The sequence below is a fragment of the Papio anubis genome, chromosome 18, assembly GCF_008728515.1.
Source record: "Papio anubis isolate 15944 chromosome 18, Panubis1.0, whole genome shotgun sequence".
Taxonomy (NCBI): Eukaryota; Metazoa; Chordata; class Mammalia; order Primates; family Cercopithecidae; genus Papio; species Papio anubis.
The window spans coordinates 43,139,115-43,163,835 of NC_044993.1; the positions used below are offsets into that span (position 1 = coordinate 43,139,115).

The 24,721-nt window shown below is 46.9% G+C and overlaps 1 protein-coding gene across 7 annotated transcripts in view; it reads left to right on the top strand.

Annotated features, from left to right (window-relative positions):
- MYLK3 (myosin light chain kinase 3) overlaps window positions 1-24,721 on the top strand; it is an 80,398-nt gene that overhangs the window by 53,993 nt on the left and 1,684 nt on the right. For all 7 annotated transcript variants that reach the window (XM_017953320.3, XM_021931924.2, XM_017953322.3 and 4 more), the window contains 9 exons: window positions 1,049-1,509; window positions 2,851-2,956; window positions 3,535-3,628; window positions 3,994-4,103; window positions 5,746-5,887; window positions 11,742-11,812; window positions 18,281-18,409; window positions 20,374-20,526; window positions 21,813-21,945. In XM_017953320.3, the coding sequence (XP_017808809.1) occupies window positions 1,062-1,509; window positions 2,851-2,956; window positions 3,535-3,628; window positions 3,994-4,103; window positions 5,746-5,887; window positions 11,742-11,812; window positions 18,281-18,409; window positions 20,374-20,526; window positions 21,813-21,945 (1,386 nt within the window). In that variant the 5' untranslated portion in view covers window positions 1,049-1,061. The remainder of the gene's footprint in view (window positions 1-1,048; window positions 1,510-2,850; window positions 2,957-3,534; window positions 3,629-3,993; window positions 4,104-5,745; window positions 5,888-11,741; window positions 11,813-18,280; window positions 18,410-20,373; window positions 20,527-21,812; window positions 21,946-24,721) is intronic.

Genomic DNA, 24,721 nt, shown 5'->3' on the forward strand with positions numbered 1-24,721 from the left:
CAGCAAAAAGAAGCCCCACCAAGAGGCAGCCAGAGCTGGGGAGACTCAGAGAGGGAGGGTCTGGATTCCCGGGTGACGTGACTGGCAGGATCAGGGTCTTTCCTTCTGGAGGTCGGGGTTCAGAGGGCCTTTCCCACCCCCAGCTGGGCTCACAAACCCTAGTGTTGCAAGGTCTGGGTAGTGAAAATGAGTGAAGTGAGCTGGGGCATCGCCAGGGTGCGCAGGGCCTGTGCTGAGGTGGAAGGCTGTTCTTCAACCACGTGGGCACGTGGGCCCAGCACAGCTAGCTCTTCTGTTTGTTCAAGATGAACAGAAAGTCTAGTCTTTTATGAGAATTGCCTGATTTTATTTTATTTTATTTTTTGAGACAGGTTCTCTCACTCTGTTGCCCAGGCTGGAGTGCAGTGGTATGATCATAGCTCACTGTAGCCTCCATCTCCTGGGTTTAAGCAATCCTCCTCCCTCAGCCTGAGTATCTGGGACCACCACTCCTGGCTGAGTTTTTTAAAATTATTTTTTGTAAAGATAGAGTCTTGCTATGTTGCCCAGGCTGGTCTCAAACTCCTGGCCTCAAGGGATCCTCCCATGTTGGCCTCCCAAAGTACTGGGATTACAGGTGTGAGCCACTGTGCCCAACTGAAATTGACTGATTTTAAACAAATACTTCTGAACTGGGGCTTCCAGTGTGACGTTTGACTTGGTTTCTCCTTCTCTTCATTTAAGTGAAAGGGGAACAGGGCCCGGGGAAGGTAGAGGGACCTGGGCCTACCTCCTACAGGCCTCAGTTCTCCTGGGGCAGAAACAGGTTCTTGGGGGTGTATGGTCCTCACCCCTGTCCACCGTCAAGCTTCCCGGGACCCTCATCCAGTGGGATCCTGAGAGCTGATGGCACCAACTGCCACTGAAGCCAGCTCCTGCCCTGGTGTCCTGTCTAGCAGGGCCTCAGGGCCATTGTCAATGATGGCAGCAGTGGGCATTGGAACCCACATCTGTTCTGACTCCAGAGTCCTTGCCTCTAACCTCAGCACCGTGTTTCTCTCTGCCCCAGGATCTCCATCCACATGCAAGAGATGGATACTCCTGGGGAGATGCTGGTGACACGCAGGGGCAGCCTTCGACCCAGCCCCGCCACAGAGGCTCCAGCAGCTGCCCAGCCAGGCGAGCAGGGCCCACCTGGGACTGGGCGCTGCCTCCAAGCCCCTGGGACGGAGCCCAGAGAACAGACCCCTGAAGGAGCCAGAGAGCTCTCCCCACTGCAGGAGAGCAGCAGCCCCAGGGGAGCGAAGTCAGAGGAGGATCAAAGGGCTGGGGTCGAGCCTAGCACGAGACCAAGCTTGGCCAGGAGGGACGACGATGACCACGCAGTTGGGGCCCTGGGCCTGCAGCAGGGCAAAGGCCCAGAAGCAGGAAACCCTGAGCCTGAGCAGGACTGTGCAGCCAGGGCTCCAGGGAGAGCCGAAGCAGTAAGGAGGATGCCCCCAGGCGTCGAGGCTGGCAGCGTGGTTCTGGGTAAGTGGGGCTGTTGGCTGGTTAGACATGAGCCCTGAGGGGAGGGAGTTTAGAGCCCCTACTCCTGGGGAGTCTTCCTGAAACTTCCAGGGGTAGATCATATGAGTCTGGGAGCGTCCAAGAGTCGGGAACATCTCCAGGTACGTCCTGGGGCTGGAGACCAAGGCACAGAGATGTGGGGCTGGCCACTGGGAGGTTTCTTATCGCCACCTGCCTGCCTGCGCTTGCCTCCATGAGTCTCATTTTGGATAGAGAGAGAGAAGGCTTCTGTTAAAAAGCAAAGACATGAATTGGAGTATGTGACCACTGTCAGCCGTTCCCACCCACCCAGGCTAGTGACCCAGGGTGTGTTCTTGTGACCTAAAAGCCCTCAACCCCTCCAGCCCTAGGGTCACACCCTCTTGGTCTGAGAATTGTCCACGGACCGCTCTCAGAGTTCCCGGTAGTCGGAGAGCAGGCAGAGCGCTCCCATGGCGAGCCCTGCAAACAAACGCCAGCCGAGCCAACTTCCTTCCAGCCCTTGGTGCACAACCGGTTCACACCACTGCACTTGCTGTGTGTTCTAGATTCTGTTTTATTCATTTAGTCTATTTCCTGTAAGATTTCTAGGTATTCATATCACCTCTGAAGGACAAGATTAAAATAAAACAACCCTAAACCATTAAAAAACAAACAAGCAAACAAACCTTTCCAAGTGCTGGCTGTCCTCTATTTCCCTTGCAGACAGATACCCTGTCGACCCCCTCCCCAGTCCTGTGCCCTGGGGCCTGCCCCCTGGCTCCATCACGGGCTGTCATGCTGAGCTTCTGGTTGGGCTCAGCTGGCAGGAGATGGAGGGCGAGAGGAGAGAGGGTGGATGTTTATTTCTCCAGCTGCCTCCCTCTCATAATACCCGCGCGAGTTTCCACAGCCCTGACTTTACAGGCCCTTTAAAAATAGTGGCGTCACTAACTGCCCCATCACCTTGTCCACGTGGGCCCTCTGTTTCCTGCGGGCCACACAGATCCACTAGGATCGCCTTCTAGACATCATGAACAGACTGGATAGAACTTCTCAGCCTTGCCAAGGGCACTGTCCTGGGTGCTGGGAGACCCGGGTTTGAGTGTCGTCTGTCACGGGCTCCCTGTGTGACCTCGGTGGTCACCTCACCTCTCTGACACTCAGCTCCCTTCTCTGCCGAATGGATGGCTCTACCGAGATGGTTTGGAGAAAAGGTTTCAAATACCAGGGTTGGCCGTAGGGCCTGGTGGACCAAGGGAAGCTAAGTGGGTCTGGCATAGGTGACCGAGAGGTGTGGGCTGCACAGAGGAGGCTCACGGGTTCCTATTGCCTCCTGAGCAGATGACAGTCCGGCCCCGCCAGCTCCTTTTGAACACCGGGTAGTGAGCGTCAAGGAGACCTCCATCTCGGCAGATTACGAGGTGTGCCAGCACGAAGTCTTGGGAGGGTAGGTGGGCATCTGCCTTGGTGGGGGGGCTCAGAGCAGGAGTCACGGGGTGGGGTCGAGACCACCTGGAGAACTGGGGTGGGTGCCGCAGGATGACTCTCTCGAGCTAATGGAGCCCAGGCTGGGGTGGGACATCCCGTACGGTGTGGGGTGCATTATGGCCCACAGAGTAGGGGAGAGAGAATAGCCTGAGAGGACAGGAGAGCCCACGTGGCGTCGGGGAGGGGAGGCTCGGGAGGGCAGGCACCCTATGGGTATGGGAGGCACAGCCTGGAGGTGGCCAGAGAGCCAACATGGGGTGGGGTGAGGAGAAGCTTCTTTAGGGTGGATAGCCCAGGTGGTATGGGGTGAGGGGATGTTCCCTGGGGTGCAGGATGGCCTGGGTGGTGCGGGGTGAAGAGTTGCTTTGCAGGTTTCAGGATAGTCAGCAGGGTTTTGGGGTGATGACAGGCTGCACTCTGGGATGTAGGATGGTCCACATGACCTGTGTGTGTGGAGGAGTTGGACCCAGAAGTCCGGGGATGGGTGTGGGATGAGCCTCTGGGCTCTCAGCCTGCCGTGTGGCTGTGTCTCTGCAGGGGCCGGTTTGGCCAGGTCCACAGGTGCACAGAGAAGTCCACAGGCCTCCCACTGGCTGCCAAGATCATCAAAGTGAAGAGCGCCAAGGACCGGGTGAGGCATCTGCCTGGGCCAGGTCCCTATGGCTAGCCTCAGGATTCCTTTCCTTCCCTCAGGGCCCCCAGGCTCCCAGGCTGCGCTGGAAACGCTACTTATTCCTGCTCTTTTCCAGGATTCCCACCCTCCAGTCAGCTCTCCTGTCCTTGTTGGGCCTTAGGTTTCCTGTCTGTGAGATGAGTGGGTCACACTCAGGCCCTTTGTGTTGTAGAATCTGGTTTGGGTGTTGAGTCAGGGAGACCTGGTGTGAGAATAGGAAACTGAGGAAGGATGAGGAGTTCTGTGTCTGTCTTGGGAGGTCAGCTGGCTCCTCTTCCTGACTCATTCGCTTGGAAATCCCTCTGTCCTCTGGTTCCCCTAAGGAGGATGTGAAGAATGAGATCAACATCATGAACCAGCTCAGCCACGTGAACCTGATCCAGCTCTATGATGCCTTCGAGAGCAAGCACAGCTGCACCCTCGTCATGGAGTAGTGAGTATCAGAGGCGGGGCGGCCGCCTCGGCTCAAGCCAGGGCTCAGCGCTAGGGCTTAGAGCCTTAATTCAAGGCAAAGCCCTCTCTGTCCTTTCCGCTTCCTGGCATGTCCAGGGTCGTGTCATCCTGTCTTCTCTGGCTTGGCTATTTGACCTCCAATATGGAATGTGGAGGACAAAGCAACTTCCTCACAAACCAGTGGCCAGTGAGCCTGATTTGACCTGCAGGTGTACGTATGTTGATTGGCCTATACTATTTTTAGTAATTTTTTGAAAATTAAATTGAAATTTTTTTTTAGAGACAAGGTCTTACTCTGTGGCCCAGGCTGGAGTGCAGTGGTGTGATCACAGCTCACTGCAGCCTTGAACTTCCAGACTCCAGTGATCCTCCCACCTCAGCCTTTCGTGAAGCTGTGTCCACAGGCATGTGCCACCATGCCCAGCTAATTTTAAAAATTTTTGTAGAGATGAGGTCTTGCTATGTTGCCCAGGCTGGTCTTGAACTCCTGAACTCAAGCAATCCTCCTACCTCAGCTTCCCAAAATGCTGGCATTACAAGTGTGAGCCACCACACTCTGCCTATTTTTAGTAATGTGGGATTCGTTGTTAACCATTGGAAATTAGGATCTTCACATTAAAACCTAGATATCTGGCTTTTCTCGAAAACGTAAAAGATGTTGTAAATGCCGGGCCTGCCTTTCCAAGTGGAAATGATGTGTGGGAGCTCCCAAGGACTGCCGTTTGTAGACAGGGTGACCAGGCTTCCTCTGCCACAATCCCCAGCACTCCCAACCGCCCCAGTGCTGGGGCCAAGGACTCAGAGGCCATTCATATTTGCATTTGTGTTGCTGTTTTCCTTCCGGGTGGAGCTGAAGAGAATAAAGTGTTTGTCGTGTCATGTCCTTATCGAAAGTGGAAAAACAAAAAATAAGTGAAAGACTGTGTGTCTTCAGAACATGTTTGCTTCACGGATGGCCTCGTTGGTCCATTTAGGCTTATGCCACAAAGGTCCAAGTTGGCCTCCATAGGCGAATGAGTTCGCGGCCCTGGTCAGGACCATCTAGAGTGTGCCTGGATCATCAACACTGATGGCCATCCCTTCTTCCCTTTGACCTGTCACTTCCTTTTTACCATCCCTAATCTTTGCTGGGAGTGGACTGGAGCAAAGGTCCCAGTAAAACCCCAGTGGCAGGCCTGGTATGGTGACTCACGCCTGTAATCCCAGCACTTTGGGAGGCTGAGGTGGGCAGATCACCTGAGATCAGGAGTTCAAGACAAGCCTGACCAACACGGTGAAACCCTGTTTCTATTAAAAAATACAAAAATTAGCTGAGTGTGGTGGTGAGCACCTATAATCCCAACTTCTCAGAAGGCTGAGGCAGGAGAATCACTTGAACCCAGGAGACGGAGGTTGCAGTGAGCAGAGATTACGCCACTGCACTCCAGCCTGGGCGACAGGGTGAGACTCTGTCTAAAAACAAAACATGCAAAAAACCCAATGGCAATGGCAGCAGCCCTGTGACCCATGAGGTGTAACAGTGGGCCTACCCAGGCTGGCCTCTTTTGGCCCCGTGATGACAGTGGATAAGCCCTGAAGAGCCTTGCTCAGGCTGGTACCTGCCTCTCCCTTTGCTCTGGCAGCGTGGACGGGGGTGAGCTCTTCGACCGGATCACAGATGAGAAGTACCACCTGACTGAACTGGATGTGGTCCTGTTCACCAGGCAGATCTGTGAGGGCGTGCATTACCTGCACCAGCACTACATCCTGCACCTGGACCTCAAGGTGGGTTCTGCCCTGGGCATGCGGTAGGGGCCCCTGATGCCCTAGCCCTTGGCGTGCTCTCACCATTGAGAGCTCTGTCCACAGACAGCCCCAGCTTCCATTCCTGGCTCTCTGTCATTTTGTAGTTCTGGAGTCTGGACAGGCCACTCTTGCTGCCTCTTGGGGCTGTAGTTCTTCCATCTGGATAATTGTACCTCTTTAAGTATTATTTGAAGATTAAGTGAAACAATGAGCTTTTCTTCTTTAAAAATACCTTTAAGATTAGTTTTTTTAAAAGATCAAAAGGGAACATAGGCTTTTGGTAACAAATATAGACAGCAGAATAGTGTGTAAAATACACAGTGAAAGTTCCTCCCACCAGGCCTCCCTGCTGAGGGGACTTCTCTGTGAGCAAGCTGGCATGACTCACACACACACAAAAGGAGATCCTACAATGCGTTCCTCTCTCTCTTTCTTTCTGACTTTCTTTCTCTTTCTCTCTCTCTCTCTCCTCTCTCTTCTCTCCTCTCTCCTCTCTTTTTTTTGGAGACAGGGCTTCTCTCTGTTGCCCAGGCTGGAGTGCAGTGGTGCCATCATAGCTCACTGCAGCCTCGACCTCCCAGGCTTAAGTGATCCTCAGTCTCCCAAGTAGCTAGGACTACAGGTGTGTGCCACCAAACTTGGCTAATTTTTCTATTTTTTATAGAGAGAAGGATTCACCATGTTGCCCAGGTTGGTCTTAAACTCCTGGACTCAGGCAATCCTGCCTTAGCCTCCCAAAGTGCTGGGATTACAGGCGTGAGCCACCACATCTGGCCCACATCTTGTTTTTAATGTTGCTTTTGTTGGTCATACAGTATAGACATCTTTCCTCATTCTCTGTAAGAGCTGTGTGATACTCTATGGAGTGAATACACTTTTGAATTCCACTATTTTGTCTCCTAGGAGTGTCCTGGGAGTGTCAGGTACATAACACCCTGGGCACGGTGCCTGGCTGATAGCAATCACTTGAGACATAGTGGGAGTTTCTGTGATTTTCCACTCCTCTGGGCCAAAAGGAGGGTGTTTCTTTACAACTCATTTCAGGAAGGGGGTGAATGTCGGTGGCTCCCCACAGAAGAAGGCCGGTGGGTTGGCCGCATCTGTGAGGGTTCACATTGCCCCTTCTGACCGTCTTTCCTTGTGGACATCAGACTGTAAGGTGGGGTGCTTGGAAAGTTGGTAGGGGTGAGGGGAGGCCCCTTTTGCTCATTAGAGCTCATCCCAAGCCTCCTGCACCAGCTGCTCTGGGATGGGCAGCCAGGAAAAGCTCAGGAATCTGCCCTGTGATTCTGGGGCAAGGACCAGCCTTTGGGGCACCGCCTGTGGCTGCAGCAGAGAGGAGATCGCTGCTGAGGCTGTTTCTCTCAGCTAACACTATAGTTTGTAGTAGGAGACTGAATGTTTTCTCCTTAAAATCAGGAATAAGACAAGGATATCTGTTCTTGCCACTTGTATTAAAGGGGCTGTGGGGGTTTAGCCCCTTCTGATTGTGAGACTTGGGGTAAGTTCTTTAAACTCATCAGTTGTGAAATAGAGAAACATAATACCTACCTCTTGGGGTGTTGTGTGGATTAAATATAGAGAAAGAGCTCTGGAACTGCACTGTCCAAGACAATAGCCACAAGCCACATGGGGCCACTAAACACTTGAAATGTAGCTAGTATGACTAACCAAACTTTACATTTTATTAATTTAAATTAATAAACTGACCCTTGATGCAGTTATTGGAAAACTATTAGTATGTTTGGAACAATTTGGATATATGAATTTACTTTTCAACTCTAAATTTCTTGAAATCTAAATACCGATAAAATATTTCTGGGCTGGGCGCAGTGGCTCACGCCTGTAATCCCAGCACTTTGGGAGGCCGGGGTGGGGGGATCACGAGGTCAGGAGATCGAGACCATCCTGGCTAACATGGTGAAACCTTGTCTCTACTAAAAATACAAAAACAAAATTAGCCGGGCATGGTGGCGGGAGCCTGTAGTCCCAGCTACTCAGGAGGCTGAGGTGGGAGAATGGCGTGAACCCAGGAGGCGGAGCTTGCAGTGAGTGAGTGTCACTGCACTCCAGCCTGGGAAACAGAGTGAGACTTGTCTCAAAAAAAAAAAAATTCTGATGAAAACTTAAGGTCTGAATTGAGATACACTGTAGATGTAAAATATACACTGGATTTCAAATGGATTTCAAAGACAATATGAAAAAGAATGGACACAATCGCATCAGTATTTTTGTACTGATAGTCTATTGACATGATACTATTTTGGATATATCCAGTTAAATAAAATATATTATTAGTCTGTAATCCCAGCACTTTAGGGGGCCAAGACAGGAGGATTTCTTGAAGCCAGGAGTTTGAGACTAGCCTGGGCAGCATAGTGAGACCCTGTCTTTAAAAAACAAAATTATTTTTAATTAGCCATGTCTGTAGTCCTAGTTACTTGGGAGGCTGAGGCAGGAGGATTGCTTAAGCCCAGAAGTTGGAGGCTATAGTGAGGTATGATTGTGCCACTGCACTCCAGCCTGGGCGATAGAGCAGGACCCTGTTTCAAAGGGGGAAAAAAGACACTAGAAAAAGAACAGCAAGTTCTTTGAGTCTGATTGACTCAAAGCAATCAGAATGAGGGAAATAAAAATTGGAGCATAAAAAACAGAAAAAAATAGAGAAAATCATTAAAACCAAAGTTAGTTCTTTAGAAAGATCAATAGATTGGCAAATATTTAGCTATACTAACCAAGAGAAAGAGAAGATGCAAGTGACTAAAATCAGGAATAAAAGAGGAGACATTACTACTGGTCTTACAGAAATAAAAAAGGATTATAAAGAAATATGATAAAAAATTGTATGCCAATAAGTCAGAGCACCTAGAAGAAATGGACAAATTTCTAGGAAGACACCAACTAGTGAAACTGGCTCAAGAAGAAATAGAAAATCTGAATAGACCTATAGCAATTAGAGATTGAATTAGTAACCAAAAACTATCCACAAAGCAAAGCCCAGGCCCATATGGCTTCACTGGTGAATTATACCAAATGTTTGTTTGTTTGTTTGTTTGTTTTGAGGCCAAAGCAGGTGGATCACCTGAGGTCTGGAGTTTGAGACCAGCCTGACCAACATGGAGAAGCCCTGTCGCTACTAAAAATACAAAATTATCTGGGTGTCGTGGCACATGCCTGTAATCCCAGCTACTTGGGAGGCTGAGGCAGGAGAATCACTTGAACCCGGGAGGCAGAGGTTGCAGTGAGCAGAGATCAAAGCACTCACTGCATTCCAGCCTGGGTGACAAGAGTGAAACCCCATCTCAAAAAAAAAAAACAAAAAAAAGCATTAGCTAGGATATGGGAAAATTGGAACCCTCATACATTGCTGGTGGGTTGTAAAATGTGCATTCACTTTTTTAAAAGTTTGGCAGTTCCTAAAAATGCTAAACATAGAATTACCATATAACCCAGCAATTTTACTCCTAGGTATACCCCTAAGAGAATTAAAACATAAGTTGACACAAAAACTTGTACACAAATGTTTTTAGCAGCATTATTTATAATAGCCAGGAGTGTAAACCACCCAAATGTTCATTAATTTTATTAGTTAATGGATAAACAAAATATGGTCTAATCCATACAATGGAATATTATTTAGCCATGAAAAGGAATGAAGTGCTGATACCTGCTACACATCATGGATAAACCTTGAAAACATTCTGGTAAGTGAAATAAATCAGACACAAAAGGCCATATGTTTTATGATTCTGTTTATATGAAATGTCCAGAATAGGCAAATCTACAGAGAAAGAGGACATTAATGATTGCCATGGCATGGGAAGTAAGGGGAGAATGGACAGGGACTGATGATGGGTATGGGTTTGTTTTTTTTTTTTTGAAGTGATGAAAATGTTCCAAAGTTACATAGTGATATCATTGCACAACTCTGTGAATATACTAAAAATCAATGAATTGCACACTTTAAAATGGTGAGTTCTGGATGGGCGAGGTGGTTCACACCTGTAATCCCAGTACTTTGGAAGGCCGAGGCAGTCTGATCACCTGAGGTCAGGAGTTTGAGACCAGCCTGGCCAACATGGTGAAACCTGTCTCAACTAAAAATACGAACAAATTAGCTGGGCGTGGTGGCCCACGCCTGTAATCCTAGCTACTCAGGAGTCTGAGGCAGGAGAATAACTTGAACCCGGGAGGCGGAGATTGCAGTGAGCCGAGATTGTGTCACTGCACTCCAGCCTGGGCGACAAGAGTGAAACACTATCCCCACCCCCACCCCAAAAAAGGTGAGTTTTATGGAAAAAATCAGTATTATTTGTATTACTTAAAATGTTATAAAATTTAAGTTCACCTGTTTCTTTTGACCCTTTTAAATGTGCATACTAGAAAACTTTAAATTACTATATATGTGGCTTGTGTTATATTTTTATCAGATAGTGTTATTCTAGATCTTATATAGAAGACATAGAGATTTTTAAACACCACTCTCTCACACCTTTCTGAAGGAATTGTACAACCCCATTGTAACATAAATAACAGTGAAAGCTTCTGTTGGGAGAAACAGTAGCTGACATTTGCTTTGGAAGCTGTAAAGTGTTTCATGCATGTTATGTCATTTTATCCTCACACCCTCCTGAGGGGCAGACAGGAAGAGGTTATTACTCCCGTTTTACATATGGAGACGTTGAGTCTTCAGGAATGGAGAGGGACTCATCTAGGGCTACAGAACCAGGTAATGAGCCCCTAGGCCTCAGGCACTAGACCCTAGGTCTGCAAAGTCCTGTCTGACATAAGCCCTACATCTTCATTCAGCTTCTCTCCCCAAACCCCCAACACGCTTACCCCCAAATTTGTCATGCATGAGCAGAGAGCATCCTTCCAGACTCCCTCAGGGCCTCAGAGCTGATCCAAATGCCGTAAGAGGGGAGGCGTGCCAAGGCTGCCACCCTCATGCCATGGGCCACAGCTGTCACTGCAGAGTGGCAGGTGGACATTCAGCAGCTCTGCTCTCCTTAACCAACCAGTGATGCTTTGGTGTTACCCCAGAGATTCTGATGTGATTGGTCAGGGTTGAGGCCTGGGCACTGGGATTTTTTCTTTTTCTTTTTCTTTTTTTAATTCTCTTAGCATTCCAGTATAACACTGGGATTCTAAAAGCTCCCCTGATGATTCCAACATACAGCCAGGGTTGGGAACCCACCCCCAAACCAGTAGTTCCATACAAGCAGTTCATGGGCCAATTATACCTCACAGAGGTATTCTGTTGGGCTCTGAGATGTGAATTTAGATTTCATTTAGTTGTTAACATTTAAAAGCATGGAATTTTCACATAAAAACCTGAATTCCTAGCTGGGCATGGTGGCTCATACCTGTATGCTCAGCACTTTGGGAGGCTGAGGCTGGAGGATCTCTTGAGCTCAGGAATTCGAGACAAACCTGGGCAACATGGTGAGACCCCATCTCTGTTCTTTTAATTAAAAACAAAACTGACCAAAACAACAACAACAACAACAAAAATCCCTGAATTCTCGGCTTCTCTTGAGGACTGAGAAACTCTGGCGTTGTGCCTACACTCCTACATGGTGACCAGTGTCTGGGACTGGGTAGTGCTGTCCCTTTACACAGGCTGGGAGCCTCCAGTTCCCCACAGTCCACTCCAATCCTTATTGTCTCGCCAGTCCCTTCATGTATTTCCTTTATCTATCCAGCCCTTGCAGGGCTGCCCTGAGCCATTTATGTCCCTTGAAGGCTGGAAAACAGAGGCCTATAGACAAGTGTGGCAGCTGCAGACCTCCTCAGCTATTGCTTGGGCTAAGCAGACTTCTTTCTTTCCCAGCCGGAGAACATATTGTGCGTCAATCAGACAGGACATCAAATTAAGATCATTGACTTCGGGCTCGCCAGAAGGTAAGGGGGTTTTACTTAGACACCTTAACAAAATTCCTTGGGACTCTTTGTGGCTCTCTGGGTATGGTTACTCCTGACCCAGCTAATGCTTGAGTTTTGGAACTGATGCAAGAAAGCTCTTGTACACAGAGGCTGGTGGCCTCTGACTTGCAGACAGGCCTTGTTGCTCTTGCATGGGCTGGCTTTGTGTTGTGGGCTCTGCTTCTTCCTAAAAGGCTGTGGAATTAACTGAACTTCACTCCACCTATCTGAGAAAAGAGGACAGTGATGGTGAAGGGGGCTGTTGATCGAGGTGCTGGGCTGCTCAGTTCTGTGGGTTCCCCAGGCCTCCTGGGGCCAGGAGGTGCTGGGCTATGTGATGCATCTGCCACCATCCCTGCCCTCCAAGAAATGACCAGGTTAAATACAAAAAGCGAGCATGTGACGGTGTTGGGTGGCGCCATGGGTAGGTGTTTCTGTAACCTCTCAGGACTGGTTTAGATCTTGGTGAAATGGTGATGTAATACATTACCTGCTGGCATGGGGATGGTTATGAGCGTTAAATGAGAAAATACACAGACAATGTGGACCCATCCTATCCGGGAGGTTAGGTTCTCAAGTTTCAGGGCATAAAGTAAACATTGTAAGCCCAGCACAGTGGCTAACGCCTATAATCCCAACACTTTTGGGAGGCCAAGGAGGGAGGATCTCTTGACCCCAGGAATTCAAGACCAGCCTGGGCAATATAGCAAGACCTCATCTCTACAAAAAATACAAAAATTAGCCCAGCATGGTGGTGAGCACCTGTAGTCTCAGCAACTTGGGAGGCTGAGGTGGGAGGATCACTTGAGCCTGCAGTGAGCCAAAATCACACCATTACACTCCAGTCTGGGCAGTAGAGCTAGACCCTGTCTAAAAATAAATAAATAATAAAGTAAACATTGTATATTTATTATTATTATTATTATTATTTTGAGATGGAGTCTTACTCTGTTGCCCAGGCTGGAGTGCAGTGGTGCAATCTCTGTTCACTACAACCTCTGCCTCCCGGATTCCAGCAATTCACCTGCCTTAGCCTCCCAAGTAGCTGAGATTACAGGCACCCGCCACCACACATGGCTAATTTTTGTATTTTTAGTAGAAATGGGGTTTCACTAAGTGGGCCAGACTGGTCTCAAACTCCTGACCTCAAGTGTTCCTCCTGCCGCAGACTCCCAAAGTGTTAGGATTACAGGCCTGAGCCACCACATCAGGCCCATTGTATACGATGTTAAAAATCTCATAGTCTCTTAAAATACCTGAAGGCTAGTGCAGTGTGGCTAATATTGCTGTGTAGCCCAGGGATGCCACACTACCCATGGCACCACCCAACACTGTCACATACTCACTTTTTGTATTTAAACTGGTCATTTCCTGGAGGGCAGGGGTGGTGGCAGATGCATCACATAGCCCAGCACGCCCTGACCCCAGGAGGCCTGGGGAGCCCACAGAACTGAGCAGCCCAGCACCCTGCTCAGCGGCCCCCTTCACCATCACCCTACTCTCTTCACAGATAGGTGCTGTGAAGTCCAGTCACATGTGTGCTGAATACTGTGTGCCTGGAGAGCTCCTGCCCATGGCATGCATGCCCAGGGGTGTGGGTTCTTGGCAGTGGTAGTAGCAGACCCTTGGCATTTGGGAAGGCTTCCCCTAAACCTTCAGACATCCGCAGTTCGTAAACATGGCAGAAACATGGCAGTAGTTGTATGCCCAGCTTCCAGGATTCCTCCAGGATTCTGTTGCCTCCAAGAATGACATTTCTCTGGGAATCACATATCTTTGTTTCTTTTTTTTTTCTGAGACCGAATCTCATGCTGTCACCCAGGCTGGAGTGCAGTGGCACAATCTCGTCTCACTGCAACCTCCGTCTCCTGGATTCAAGCAATGCTCCTGCCTCAGCCTTCCAAGTAGCTGGGGTTACAGGTGCCCGCCACCATGCCCAGCTAATTTTTGTATTTTTAGTAGAGATGGGGTTTCATCACGTTGGCCAGGATGGTCTCGATCTCTTGACGTCATGATCCGCCTGCCTGACCTCCCAAAGTGTTGGGATTACAGGCATGAGCCACCATGGCAGGCCGAATCACATATCTTCTAGGTAGGTCTTTCAGCTACAGCTAAATTTTCAACTCTTCTGGAAGCTGCTTCTCTTTCCTAATGGCTGGCTGTTTTCTTTTTCTTCTTCTTCTTCTTCTTTTTTTTTTTTTTTTTTGGACAGAGTCTCTTTCTGTCACCCAGGCTGGAGTGCAGTGGCGCAACCTCAGCTCACTGCAACCTCTGCCTCCTGGGTTCAAACAATTTTCCTGCCTCAGCCTCCCGAGTAGCTGGAACTACATGTGCCCGCCACCACGCCTGGCTAATTTTTGTATTTTTAGTAGAAACAGGGTTTCACCATGTTGGCCAGGCTAGTCTTGAACTCATGACTTCAAGTGATCTGCCCACCTCAGCCTCCCAAAGTGCTGGGATTACAGGCATGAGCCACCACGCCGTGCCCTCCACCACATCCACGAGTGGAAGGAAACACAGCATCGCCCCTGGATGCAGAGCCGCGTGCCTGAGCTCAGCTCTGCCTTCCAGCACCTGCCTCCCAAGCAGCATCCACACCCTCAGTGCTGGTTTTCCTGGTCACTCCTCCACTGGTTGAAGTGTAAACGTTACCCATTTGCAGTGTGATGATGCATTTTCAGTGCCCCATGTGCTGCTAGTGTAAATGCAGGAGGAAGTTCACATCATCCCACGAGGCCTTCAGGGTCTCTATCACACAGTGTATTGTAGTTCATAAACAGAAAAAAATCATATGCAATCTACCATGTTAGCAAATTGCTTAGTATTTTCCCTGATAATATGCTATAAAATTCAGATGCCTCCCACACACTTGCATGTCATATACACTAGGGCAGTGTTTCTCAACCTATTTCATTATCGCTACCTGCCCTGTAGTGAGCCCTTTTTGACTTTATTTCCCCAATCGCCTAGTCCCCCAATGCCATGAAATTTAATACCACTGATGTACCATGTATCTGTTTATGTGCTGTGGCCCTTTGGAGAGCCACAAACCATTGTAATAGCTAAGACTGTTTTGTCCCCCAAGAACCAATGTTTGTCCCCCACGGGGCAATATTGTCTTCACTGAGAATGCACACACTGGTGTATGCAGTACACTCTCAAATACCTGATGGTCCGCTGCCAAATGAGCATTTGCAGGGACACATTGTGAACACCGAGAAAGAAGCAACCACTGGACGCCCCTGGAGTCAGAGAAGGCTTTTCTGAGCAGTTGGCAGGGACTGATGGACAGGATTTGCTGTCTGCAGGCAATGCTGCTATGCTGGCAAATGCTTCAGCACCAGCCCTGGGGGAGTGGGGAGTGAGAGGGGATGGGTTTGATTTGTAATCTTTGCCAGTGTTTGCTAATTACAAGCTACCAAGATGATATCACTGAAGGCGGAGCTGGAAGGAGAGGCACTCAGGACTCCTGTGCACCTGAGAGCCAGCTCTAGTGTAGCACTACCTGGAGGGGAGGTGGGGGGGCCCTGTGAGTTGTGGGCTGAGAACAGGGTGCACCCTGTATGTGCAGGCCGGTCGGGGGAAAATACAGTCGAAGATGAGGGCACTAATGGGGAATCCTGAATGCGGGGCTCACACGTCTGAACATTATCCTATAGGCCAGAGTCTTACCTGGTGGGGAGGTGAAAAGGGCTGTAGGTCAATTTACCAAAACTTAGTCAAACCAAAAACCTCCATGCCAAGTGGCTGTTTGGGGAAAAGCTCTCAAATTGTATTTCCTCTGCTCTCACACCACAGCAAACAACACTGAAGACTTCTGTGATCAAAAGCGGGCAGGTGGGTTCCCCACCAGCGAGCAGCGGATGCCAGCTGGGTGTCCTACAGTTCAGTTCTAACATCCCCTACCGGGAGATAGCGTCAGATCCCACAGGTTGAGGGCTCAGTCCTCAAGGATACCCACTCTTCCCCCAGTCACTGGTCACAAGTGCAGGCCTCTGGAGCTTCTGATGGAATGTCTTCATGTTGGGGTTCCCACGACCCCCTCTTTGGGTTTGCTTAATTTGCCAGAATGGCTCAAAGAACTCAAGGAAACACTTACTTACATTTACCTGTTTATATTACAAAGAATACAGGTGAAGAGGGACATAGGGCGAGGTATGGGGAAAGGGGCATGGAGCTTCCATGCCTTCCCTGAGTGTCCCCTCTCCAGGAATCTCCCCGTTTTCAGCCCTCGGGAAGCTCTCCAACCCTGTCCTTTTGGGATTTTATGGAGGCATCATTACATAGGCATGATTGACAATGGCACAGAAAGATGATTGGACAAAAAGCCCATGATCTAAACCCAGCAAGGCCTGTCTTTTTCTTAGCCTCTCTGTATTGCATTCCTTCCTTTAGGGTAGGGGGCAGGACCCTCTCTAGAATGAGGGTCTTTTGATCCACAGTCAGATTAGAGTCCTGCCTTGGGCAGGTGAAAGAAGGACTGGAGAAGGACACAGAGAGAGAGATTCTCTCCTGAGGCCTAAAGTGTCCCAACATTATAACAAGGACTATGCAAGTTAGAAGCCAGAAAAAAAAATATATATATATATATACACACACATACATATATATACACATATATATAGAGATACACAGCCCACATATATATATATATATGTATCTATATATGTATCTCATAACATGTATCTATCTATCTATGTATCTATCTATCTATCTATCTAACCATCTAGTTCCCTGGCCCAGTCCCTCAACCCCCGCCACCTTGCTGCTCTTTCACTGGATGGGCTCAGCTGTGTTGGCGCTGAGTCATTGTCTGCCTGGCTTTCAGCAAATTTGGAGGAGAGGAGACTGCTCTCTGAAAGCTGATTTAAAGGAAGCAGGGTATATTGGCAGAATATTCATTTTATTTATTTTATTATTGTTATTCTCAATTGCCTCATCTATAAAATGGGGATAATAATCCTACCTATTTCATAGGGCTCTTGGAAGGAGGGAAAGAGATGCTATGCATGTATAAAACTTTTAGCATAGCACCTGGCAAATAACAAGTGCCCATGAAATTTTAGCTAGAGACTCTTTTTCTTCAAGAGTGATTCTAAAACACACTATTTGCCCCCCTTTCCCACTCAGCCATTGACTCTCTTCCTAGCCTTAAACTTCATGTCCGGAACTTTTTCTAATTTTTTATTTTTGGAATTGTGGTTTAAAAAATACATAACATAAAAGTTATCACCTAGTGTCCATCAGTGGATAAAGAAACTGGGGTGTATATATGCAAATGAATACTGTTCTGCTTCAAAAGAGAAGGGAATCCTGTCATTTGCAGCAACATGGATGACTCTGTAGGGCATTATGTTAGGTGAAATAAACCAGGCTCAGAAAGACAAGTACCACGTGATCTCACTTAGGTGTGGAATCTGAAAAAGACAAACTCTTACAGGCAGAGTTGGATGGTGGTTACCGAAGGCAGGGCAGGTGGCACTGGGGAGATGTCGGCCAAAGGATACAATATTTCACTTAGAAAGGAGGAGTAAATTCAAGAGAGCCATTGTACAACATGGTGATTATAGTTAATAACAACGTATTGTATACTTGAGAATTGCCAAGAGAATAGACTTTAAGTGTTCTCACCATAAAAAATAAGTATGTGAGGTAATGCATATGTTAATTAGCTTGATTTAGCCATCCCACAATGTACACATGTATCAAAGCATCATATATACCAGTTGGGTGTAGTGGCTCACGCATGTAATCCAGCACTTTGGGAGGCTGAGACAGGCGGAGTTTTTGAGCTCAGGAGTTTGAGACCAGCCCGGGCAACATGGTGAAACCTTATCTCTACAAAAAATACAAAAAATTAGTCAGATGTGGTGGCGTGTGCCTGTAGCCCCAGATACTCAGGAGGCTGAGGTTAGAGAATTGCTTGAGCCTGGGAGGTGGAGGTTGCAGTGAGCTGAGATCTTATCACTGCACTCCAGCGTAGGTGACAGAGTGAGACCCTGTCTCAAAAAAAAAAAAAAAAAAGCGTCATATATACCATAAACATGTACAATCAGTACATTCATATTTTTGTGCAACCAATCTACAGAACTTTTTCATCTTGCAAAACTGAGATTCTATATCCATTAAATAATAACTTCCCATTTTCTGCCTGCCCCAACCCCTTCCTTATTTCTGTTTCTATAAATTTGACTACTGACAGAAGCAAATGCCTGGAGGAGGAAGACTGTAGTTTTCTGATTCTATCACTGACTTAGAAAAGCCTGAAGTCTGGGGCCTGGGATCTGAGTATTCCCCAGTAATTCACAAGTGTAGTGTGGGTGTGGGGTCCAGGCCATATGGCTGATGGGAAGTGGGGAATGTCTGCATCCCACCAGAAATGAGCCCCAGCATCCACATCTCCCAGGCCTCACCCCATGGTTCTTTGTACCCTCCCCTCCTCCCCAGGTACAAGCCTCGAGAGAAGCTGAAGGTGAACTTCGGCACTCCTGAGTTCCTGGCCCCAGAAGTCGTCAACTATGAGTTTGTCTCATTCCCCACGGACATGTGGAGTGTGGGAGTCATCACCTACATGCTGTGAGTGCTTAGCAGCCTGGCTCTGAAATGGGGATGGGGGTCATTTGTCTTCCTTTGGGTAGTCTTAGAAGCAAAATTTTGAGTACAAGTAGTCTATTTGGGAAGTATCCCCAGGAAACCCCACTAGAGGAATAGGGTAGGGAGATGGGGAAGGAAAGGAGCCAGGGAAGGGTATGTTATCAAGCCAGTTACCATATTTACAAGGCGGTCGTATTTCCAAGTTATTGTAGTAGGTTAATATTGAAACAATTGAGATGTGCTGATATTATTCCCTGGAACAAAGGTCTAAAGGCCTGTTTCTTGGTGAGGAAGGCCTACTTGGGCTTCAGCAGCTGTATCAAAGTTATGGGTTGAGCTGGGCACGGTGGCTCATGCCTGTAATCACAGCACTTTGGGAGGCCAAGGTGGGAGGATTGCTTGAGCCAAAGAGTTCAAGACCAGCCTGGGCAACACAGAGAGACCCTGTCTACCAAAACCAAAAAAAATTAGCTGGGCATGGTGGTGCGTGCCTGTCGTCCCAGTTACTAGGGAGACTGAGGTGGGAGGATTGCTTGAGCCTGGGAGGTTGAGGCTGCAGTGAGCCATGATCATGCCATTGCATTCCAGCCTGGGTGACAGAGCAAGATCTGCACCCAGCCTGTAGCCAAATTTTTACTTACATTTTGATTCTAAACAGAAAGATTATTTAGGGGGAAAAATCTCTCTCATGTCAAAAGCTGCTAACTTGATTTAAAAATGTCACAGAGCAAAAAAAAAAGTTATGGCTTGAGCCATTGAATTTTTTGGTACTGAGACATAAAAGTAATAACTGAAAAAAACAAAAGTATTCATGACTCAGGAGTAAGGCCCAATTGTGGGCAACTAGAGTTTCATTCTGCTGGGGAACTCCAGAATCCATCATGGAATACCCTCTGAGAGTTATTTCATCTAGGGGAGGGAGTTGGGGTATTTATACACTAACTCTTATCAGTTATTCCATGTGGACTAATGGAGATGGGGTGGAATTGATTTCCTGATACTTCTGGGTGGGTAAAGCAAGCTTCAGCTGGAGAGAAAGCCCTCCAGCAGAGACATGCATGTGCTTTGGTACAAATGGAGCTGGATCATGCCTATAATCTCAGCACTTTGGGAGGCTGTGGTAGGAGGATTGGTTGAGCCCATGAGTTCGAGGCTGCGGTGAGCTATGATTGCACTCCAGCCTGGGTGACAGAATGAGGCCCTGTTTAAAGACAAAACAAAATAAAAACCCAAATGAGGCTGGAGTGCACTGAAGGGGTAAGGGGGTGGGGGGCAGGGCAGGATACCCTTTATGGCATCGTTGAACCCGTGCTCCCTGTTTTCTTCTCTGTCCGGCTGTGGACTTCCCGTGGCTGCTTTCTCAGAGGCAAAGTCGTGTTTTGCTTCTGATCTTCTGATTACTGTGTAACTGCTACGCACTGTCCCTGCACTCGGATGTGTGAGCTGCACCAGGCTGGGGAAGTTCAGATCCCTGAGGCTGGCCGTCACGGTATCCTGCTTCTTTTACCCTCCCTCTAGCGGGAGCCTAATAAAGCCCATTTTCCTTTGGCTTGGGGCCTGGGTAGCATCTAAACAAGCCTGGCTGTCTCAAGGACATGGAAGGCTATTTCTATTTCTAAAATTAAATCAATGTGTACTTGATAACTGGGCATATGAAGTAGGGCCCTAATTTTACTCTTTACTTCAGGAATGAGGTGCAAAGAGGTGAGCACAAGAGGGGACTTATTCCAAAAATTCTTCCTGCCTCCAAATTTTAAATCCTTCCGTGTCCTCCCTTTAATGAACACACTGGACCCCATCCTGTGGAGAAGTAGTGGGGGTGCTTTTCTTTTGAACCCTCTTGGTTCTGGCTAGGTCCACTTGAACGCTGTAAGCTTCTCTATTCTGCCAATGCACGTTGGCAAATGTGGCCTCTACCTACTGATGGTCCTTTCTCTCTTCTGTAGACTCAGTGGCTTGTCCCCATTTCTAGGGGAAACAGATGCAGAGACCATGAATTTCATTGTAAACTGTAGCTGGGATTTTGATGCTGACACCTTTGAAGGGCTCTCGGAGGAGGCCAAGGACTTTGTTTCCCGGTTGCTGGTCAAAGAGAAGAGGTACCTTTCATCGCTTGTCACTCATGGGGACCCCAGGTCTGGAAGCTGGGCAGGACTGCTGACTGTGAAGGTCTTTCTTCCTGTGGACAAATTCCGTTCAAGATTTCTTAGTTTGCTACTTCTTTGGAAAAATAAAGGGAACAGAGAAAGGGACAAAGGAAATAAATGAAACAAACAAGTAGGGGCATAAAATACAGTTTTAGAAAGGAGCATATGTAGATTGGTCCTATCTGCAAGTTATCACTTGTCATAGGCTAAGGTTGAAAAAAACCTGAGCTATGCAGATGTTATTTCCAGAAGAAAGATCTGAATACCTTGTTTCTTGGTGAAGAAGATCTATTTAGGCTTTAGCATCTGTATCAAAGTCATGGGTCGGCCGGGCGCGGTGGCTCAAGCCTGTAATCCCAGCACTTTGGGAGGCCAAGACGGGCGGATCACGAGGTCAGGAGATCGAGACCATCCTGGTTAATACGGTGAAACCCCGTCTCTACTAAAAAGTACAAAAAACTAGCCGGGCGAGGTGGCGGGTGCCTGTAGTCCCAGCTACTTGGGAGGCTGAGGCAGGAGAATGGCGTGAGCCCAGGAGGCGGAGCTTGCAGTGAGCTGAGATCTGGCCACTGCACTCCAGCCTGGGCGACAGAGCGAGACTCTGTCTCAAAAAATAAAAACAAAACAAAAACAAAAACAAAAAAAAAAACAAAGTCATGGGTCAAGCCATGTGAGTTTTTTGATACTCAGAATAAGGTAATAACTGGACATAACCAAAGGTATTAACAACCCAAGGCTAAGGCCCAAGAGTCTGGGCTCTAAGACAGCTTGTGTTTCCCTGACTTTTACAGTTTTGTTTCTTTCTGACTGTGAAAAGTTATGTGAGAGGAAAAAAAAAAATCTAAGTCAGATGAACAAGTTGCCTTCATACTCTGGAAGGAGAAATGAACTTCCTTCAAATTTCCTGTTCTTTTGCTTCTTTAAGAGCAATTCCAGGCATAGCTAGCCTTCCTACTGCCCTGCTTCAACTTCTTAGCCCGCTCTGGGAAGTGGTTCCTCCCAGAATCACTGGAATATGTTCCCGCTATAGAGGTCAGAGAACATTTTGCTGACGACCTTCTGGTACTTTGAAGGAAGGGAATTTTAGACACAAGGAGTTCCCTTTTTTGTACATGGCATGAATCTGCCTAAATGATTAATCTGTTCCACTGACTCAGGCTTCCTACCCAACTGAACAGATTTTTGGATGAGAAAATGCAACTCCAACTAAAAGTCTTAACTGCTGTTTGATTTCACAGCTGCAGAATGAGTGCCACACAGTGCCTGAAACACGAGTGGCTGAATAATTTGCCTGCCAAAGCTTCAAGATCCAAAACTCGTCTCAAATCCCAACTACTGCTGCAGAAATACATAGCTCAAAGAAAATGGAAGGTATTTGGTTTTTCTCTTAGTAAACGTGAAATTTGTCATTCTAATCTGTCCTTTGAAAAAACTGCAGCTAAGTTTTCTTTACTTTTCTTTTTTTCTTATTTTTGGGTTTGTTTTTATAGACAGGGTCTTGCTCTGTTGCCCAGGCTAGAGTATAGTGGCATGATCATGGCTCACTGTAACCTTAAATTCCTGGGTTCAAGCAATCCTCTCACCTCAGCCTCCTAAGTAGCTGGGACTACAGGCATGTACCACCATGCCTTGCTAACTTTTCTATTTTTTGCACAGACAGGGTCTTTTAAGTTGCCTAGGATGGTCTTGAACTCCTGGCCTCAAGCAATCCTCCTGCCTCAGCCTCCCAAAGTGCTGGCATTACAGGCATGAGCCACTGCACCCAGCCTGTAGCCAAATTTTTACTTACATTTTGATTCTAAACAGAAAGATTATTTAGGGGGAAAAATCTCTCTCATGTCAAAAGCTGCTAACTTGATTTAAAAATGTCACAGAGCAAAAATAACTGGCATAAAACTTACATTTGGTTGTGCTTATATGGATACTTGAAGTGACAGAATGAAGCTTAAGCGTATGTTCTCAGTGGCAATCACAGTGAAGCTCCTGAACTAACTTCTTAGAGCTTGAGGCCTGATTCTTCCACATTTTAGAAATGGGAGATAAGAAAGGCCTGTTAAACTTTTAAAACTTTATAATTTTGTTTACAACAGAATTCTTTAGTACCATGGACATAAAACCTATCTTAAAAGCAATTGTGGAAAAGGCCTTTGACAAAATTCAATAGCCCTTCATGCTAAAAACTCTCAATAAATTCGGTATTGATGGAACGTATCTCAAAATAATAAGAGCTATTTATGACAAACCCACAGCCAATATCATACTGAATGGGCAAAAACTGGAAGCATTCCCTTTGAAAACTGGCACAAGACAGGGATGCCCTCTCTCACCAGTCCTATTCAACATAGTGTTGGAAGTTCTGGCTAGGGCAATCGGGCAAGAGAAAGAAAGAAAGGGTATTCAGTTAGGAAAAGAAGAAGTCAAATTGTCCCTGTTTGCAGATGACATGATTGTATATTTAGAAAACCCCATTGTCTCAGCCCAAAATCTCTTTAAGCTGATAAGCAACTTCAGCAAAGTCTCAGGATACAAAATCAATGTGCAAAAATCACAAGCATTCTTATACACCAGTAACAGACAAACAGAGAGCCAAATCATGAATGAACTCCCATTCACAATAGCTTCAAAGAGAATAAAATACCTAGGAATCCAACTTACAAGGGATGTGAAGGACCTCTTCAAGGAGAACTACAAACCACTGCTCAGTGAAATAAAAGAGGACACAAACAAATGGAAGAACATACCATGCTCATGGATAAGAAGAATCAATATTGTGAAAATGGCCATACTGCCCAAGGTAATTTATAGATTCAATGCCATCCCCATTAAGCTACCAATGAGTTTCTTCACAGAATTGGAAAAAACTGCTTTAAAGTTCATATGGAACCAAAAAAGAGCCCGCCTTGCCAAGACAATCCTAAGTCAAAAGAACAAAGCTGGAGGCATCACGCTACCTGACTTCAAACTATACTACAAGGCAACAGTAACCCAAATGGCATGGTACTGGTACCAAAACAGAGAAACAGACCAATGGAACAGAACAGAGCCCTCAGAAATAATACCACACATCTACAGCCATCTGAGCTTTGACAAACCTGAGAAAAACAAGAAATGGGGAAAGGATTCCCTATTTAATAAATGGTGCTGGGAAAATTGGCTAGCCATAAGTAGAAAGCTGAAACTGGATCCTTTCCTTACTCCTTATATGAAAATTAATTCAAGATGGATTAGAGACTTAAATGTTAGACCAAAAACCATAAAAACCCTAGAGGAAAACCTAGGTAATACCATTCAGGACATAGGAATGGGCAAGGACTTCATGTCTAAAACACCAAAAGCAATGGCAACAAAAGCCAAAATTGACAAATGGGATCTAATTAAACTAAAGAGCTTCTGCACAGCAAAAGAAACTACCATCAGAGTGAACAGGCAACTTACAGAATGGGAAAAGATTTTTGCAATCTACTCGTCTGACAAAGGGCTAATATCCAGAACCTATAAAGAACTCAATCAAATTTACAAGAAAAAAACAAACAACCCCATCAAAAAGCAGGCAAAGGATATGAACAGACGCTTCTCAAAAGAAGACATTTGTATAGCCAACAGACGAATGAAAAAATGCTCATCATCACTCGCCATCAGAGAAATGCAAATCAAAACCACAATGAGATACCATCTCACACCAGTTAGAATTGCAATCATTAAAAAATCAGGAAACAACAGGTGCTGGAGAGGATGTGGAGAAATAGGAACACTTTTACACTGTTGGTGGGACTGTAAACTAGTTCAATCATTGTGGAAAACAGTGTGGCGATTCCTCAAGGATCTAGAACTAGAAATACCATTTGACCCAACCATCCCATTACTGGGGATATACCCAAAGGATTATAAGTCATGCTGCTATAAAGACACATGCACACGTATGTTTATTGTGGCACTATTCACAATAGCAAAGACTTGGAATCAACCCAAATGTCCATCAGTGACAGACTGGATTAAGAAAATGTGGCACATATACACCATGGAATACTATGCAGCCATAAAAAGGATGAGTTCGTGTCCTTTGTAGGGACATGGATGCAGCTGGAAATCATAATTCTCAGCAAACTATCGCAAGAACAGAAAACCAAATACCGCATGTTCTCACTCA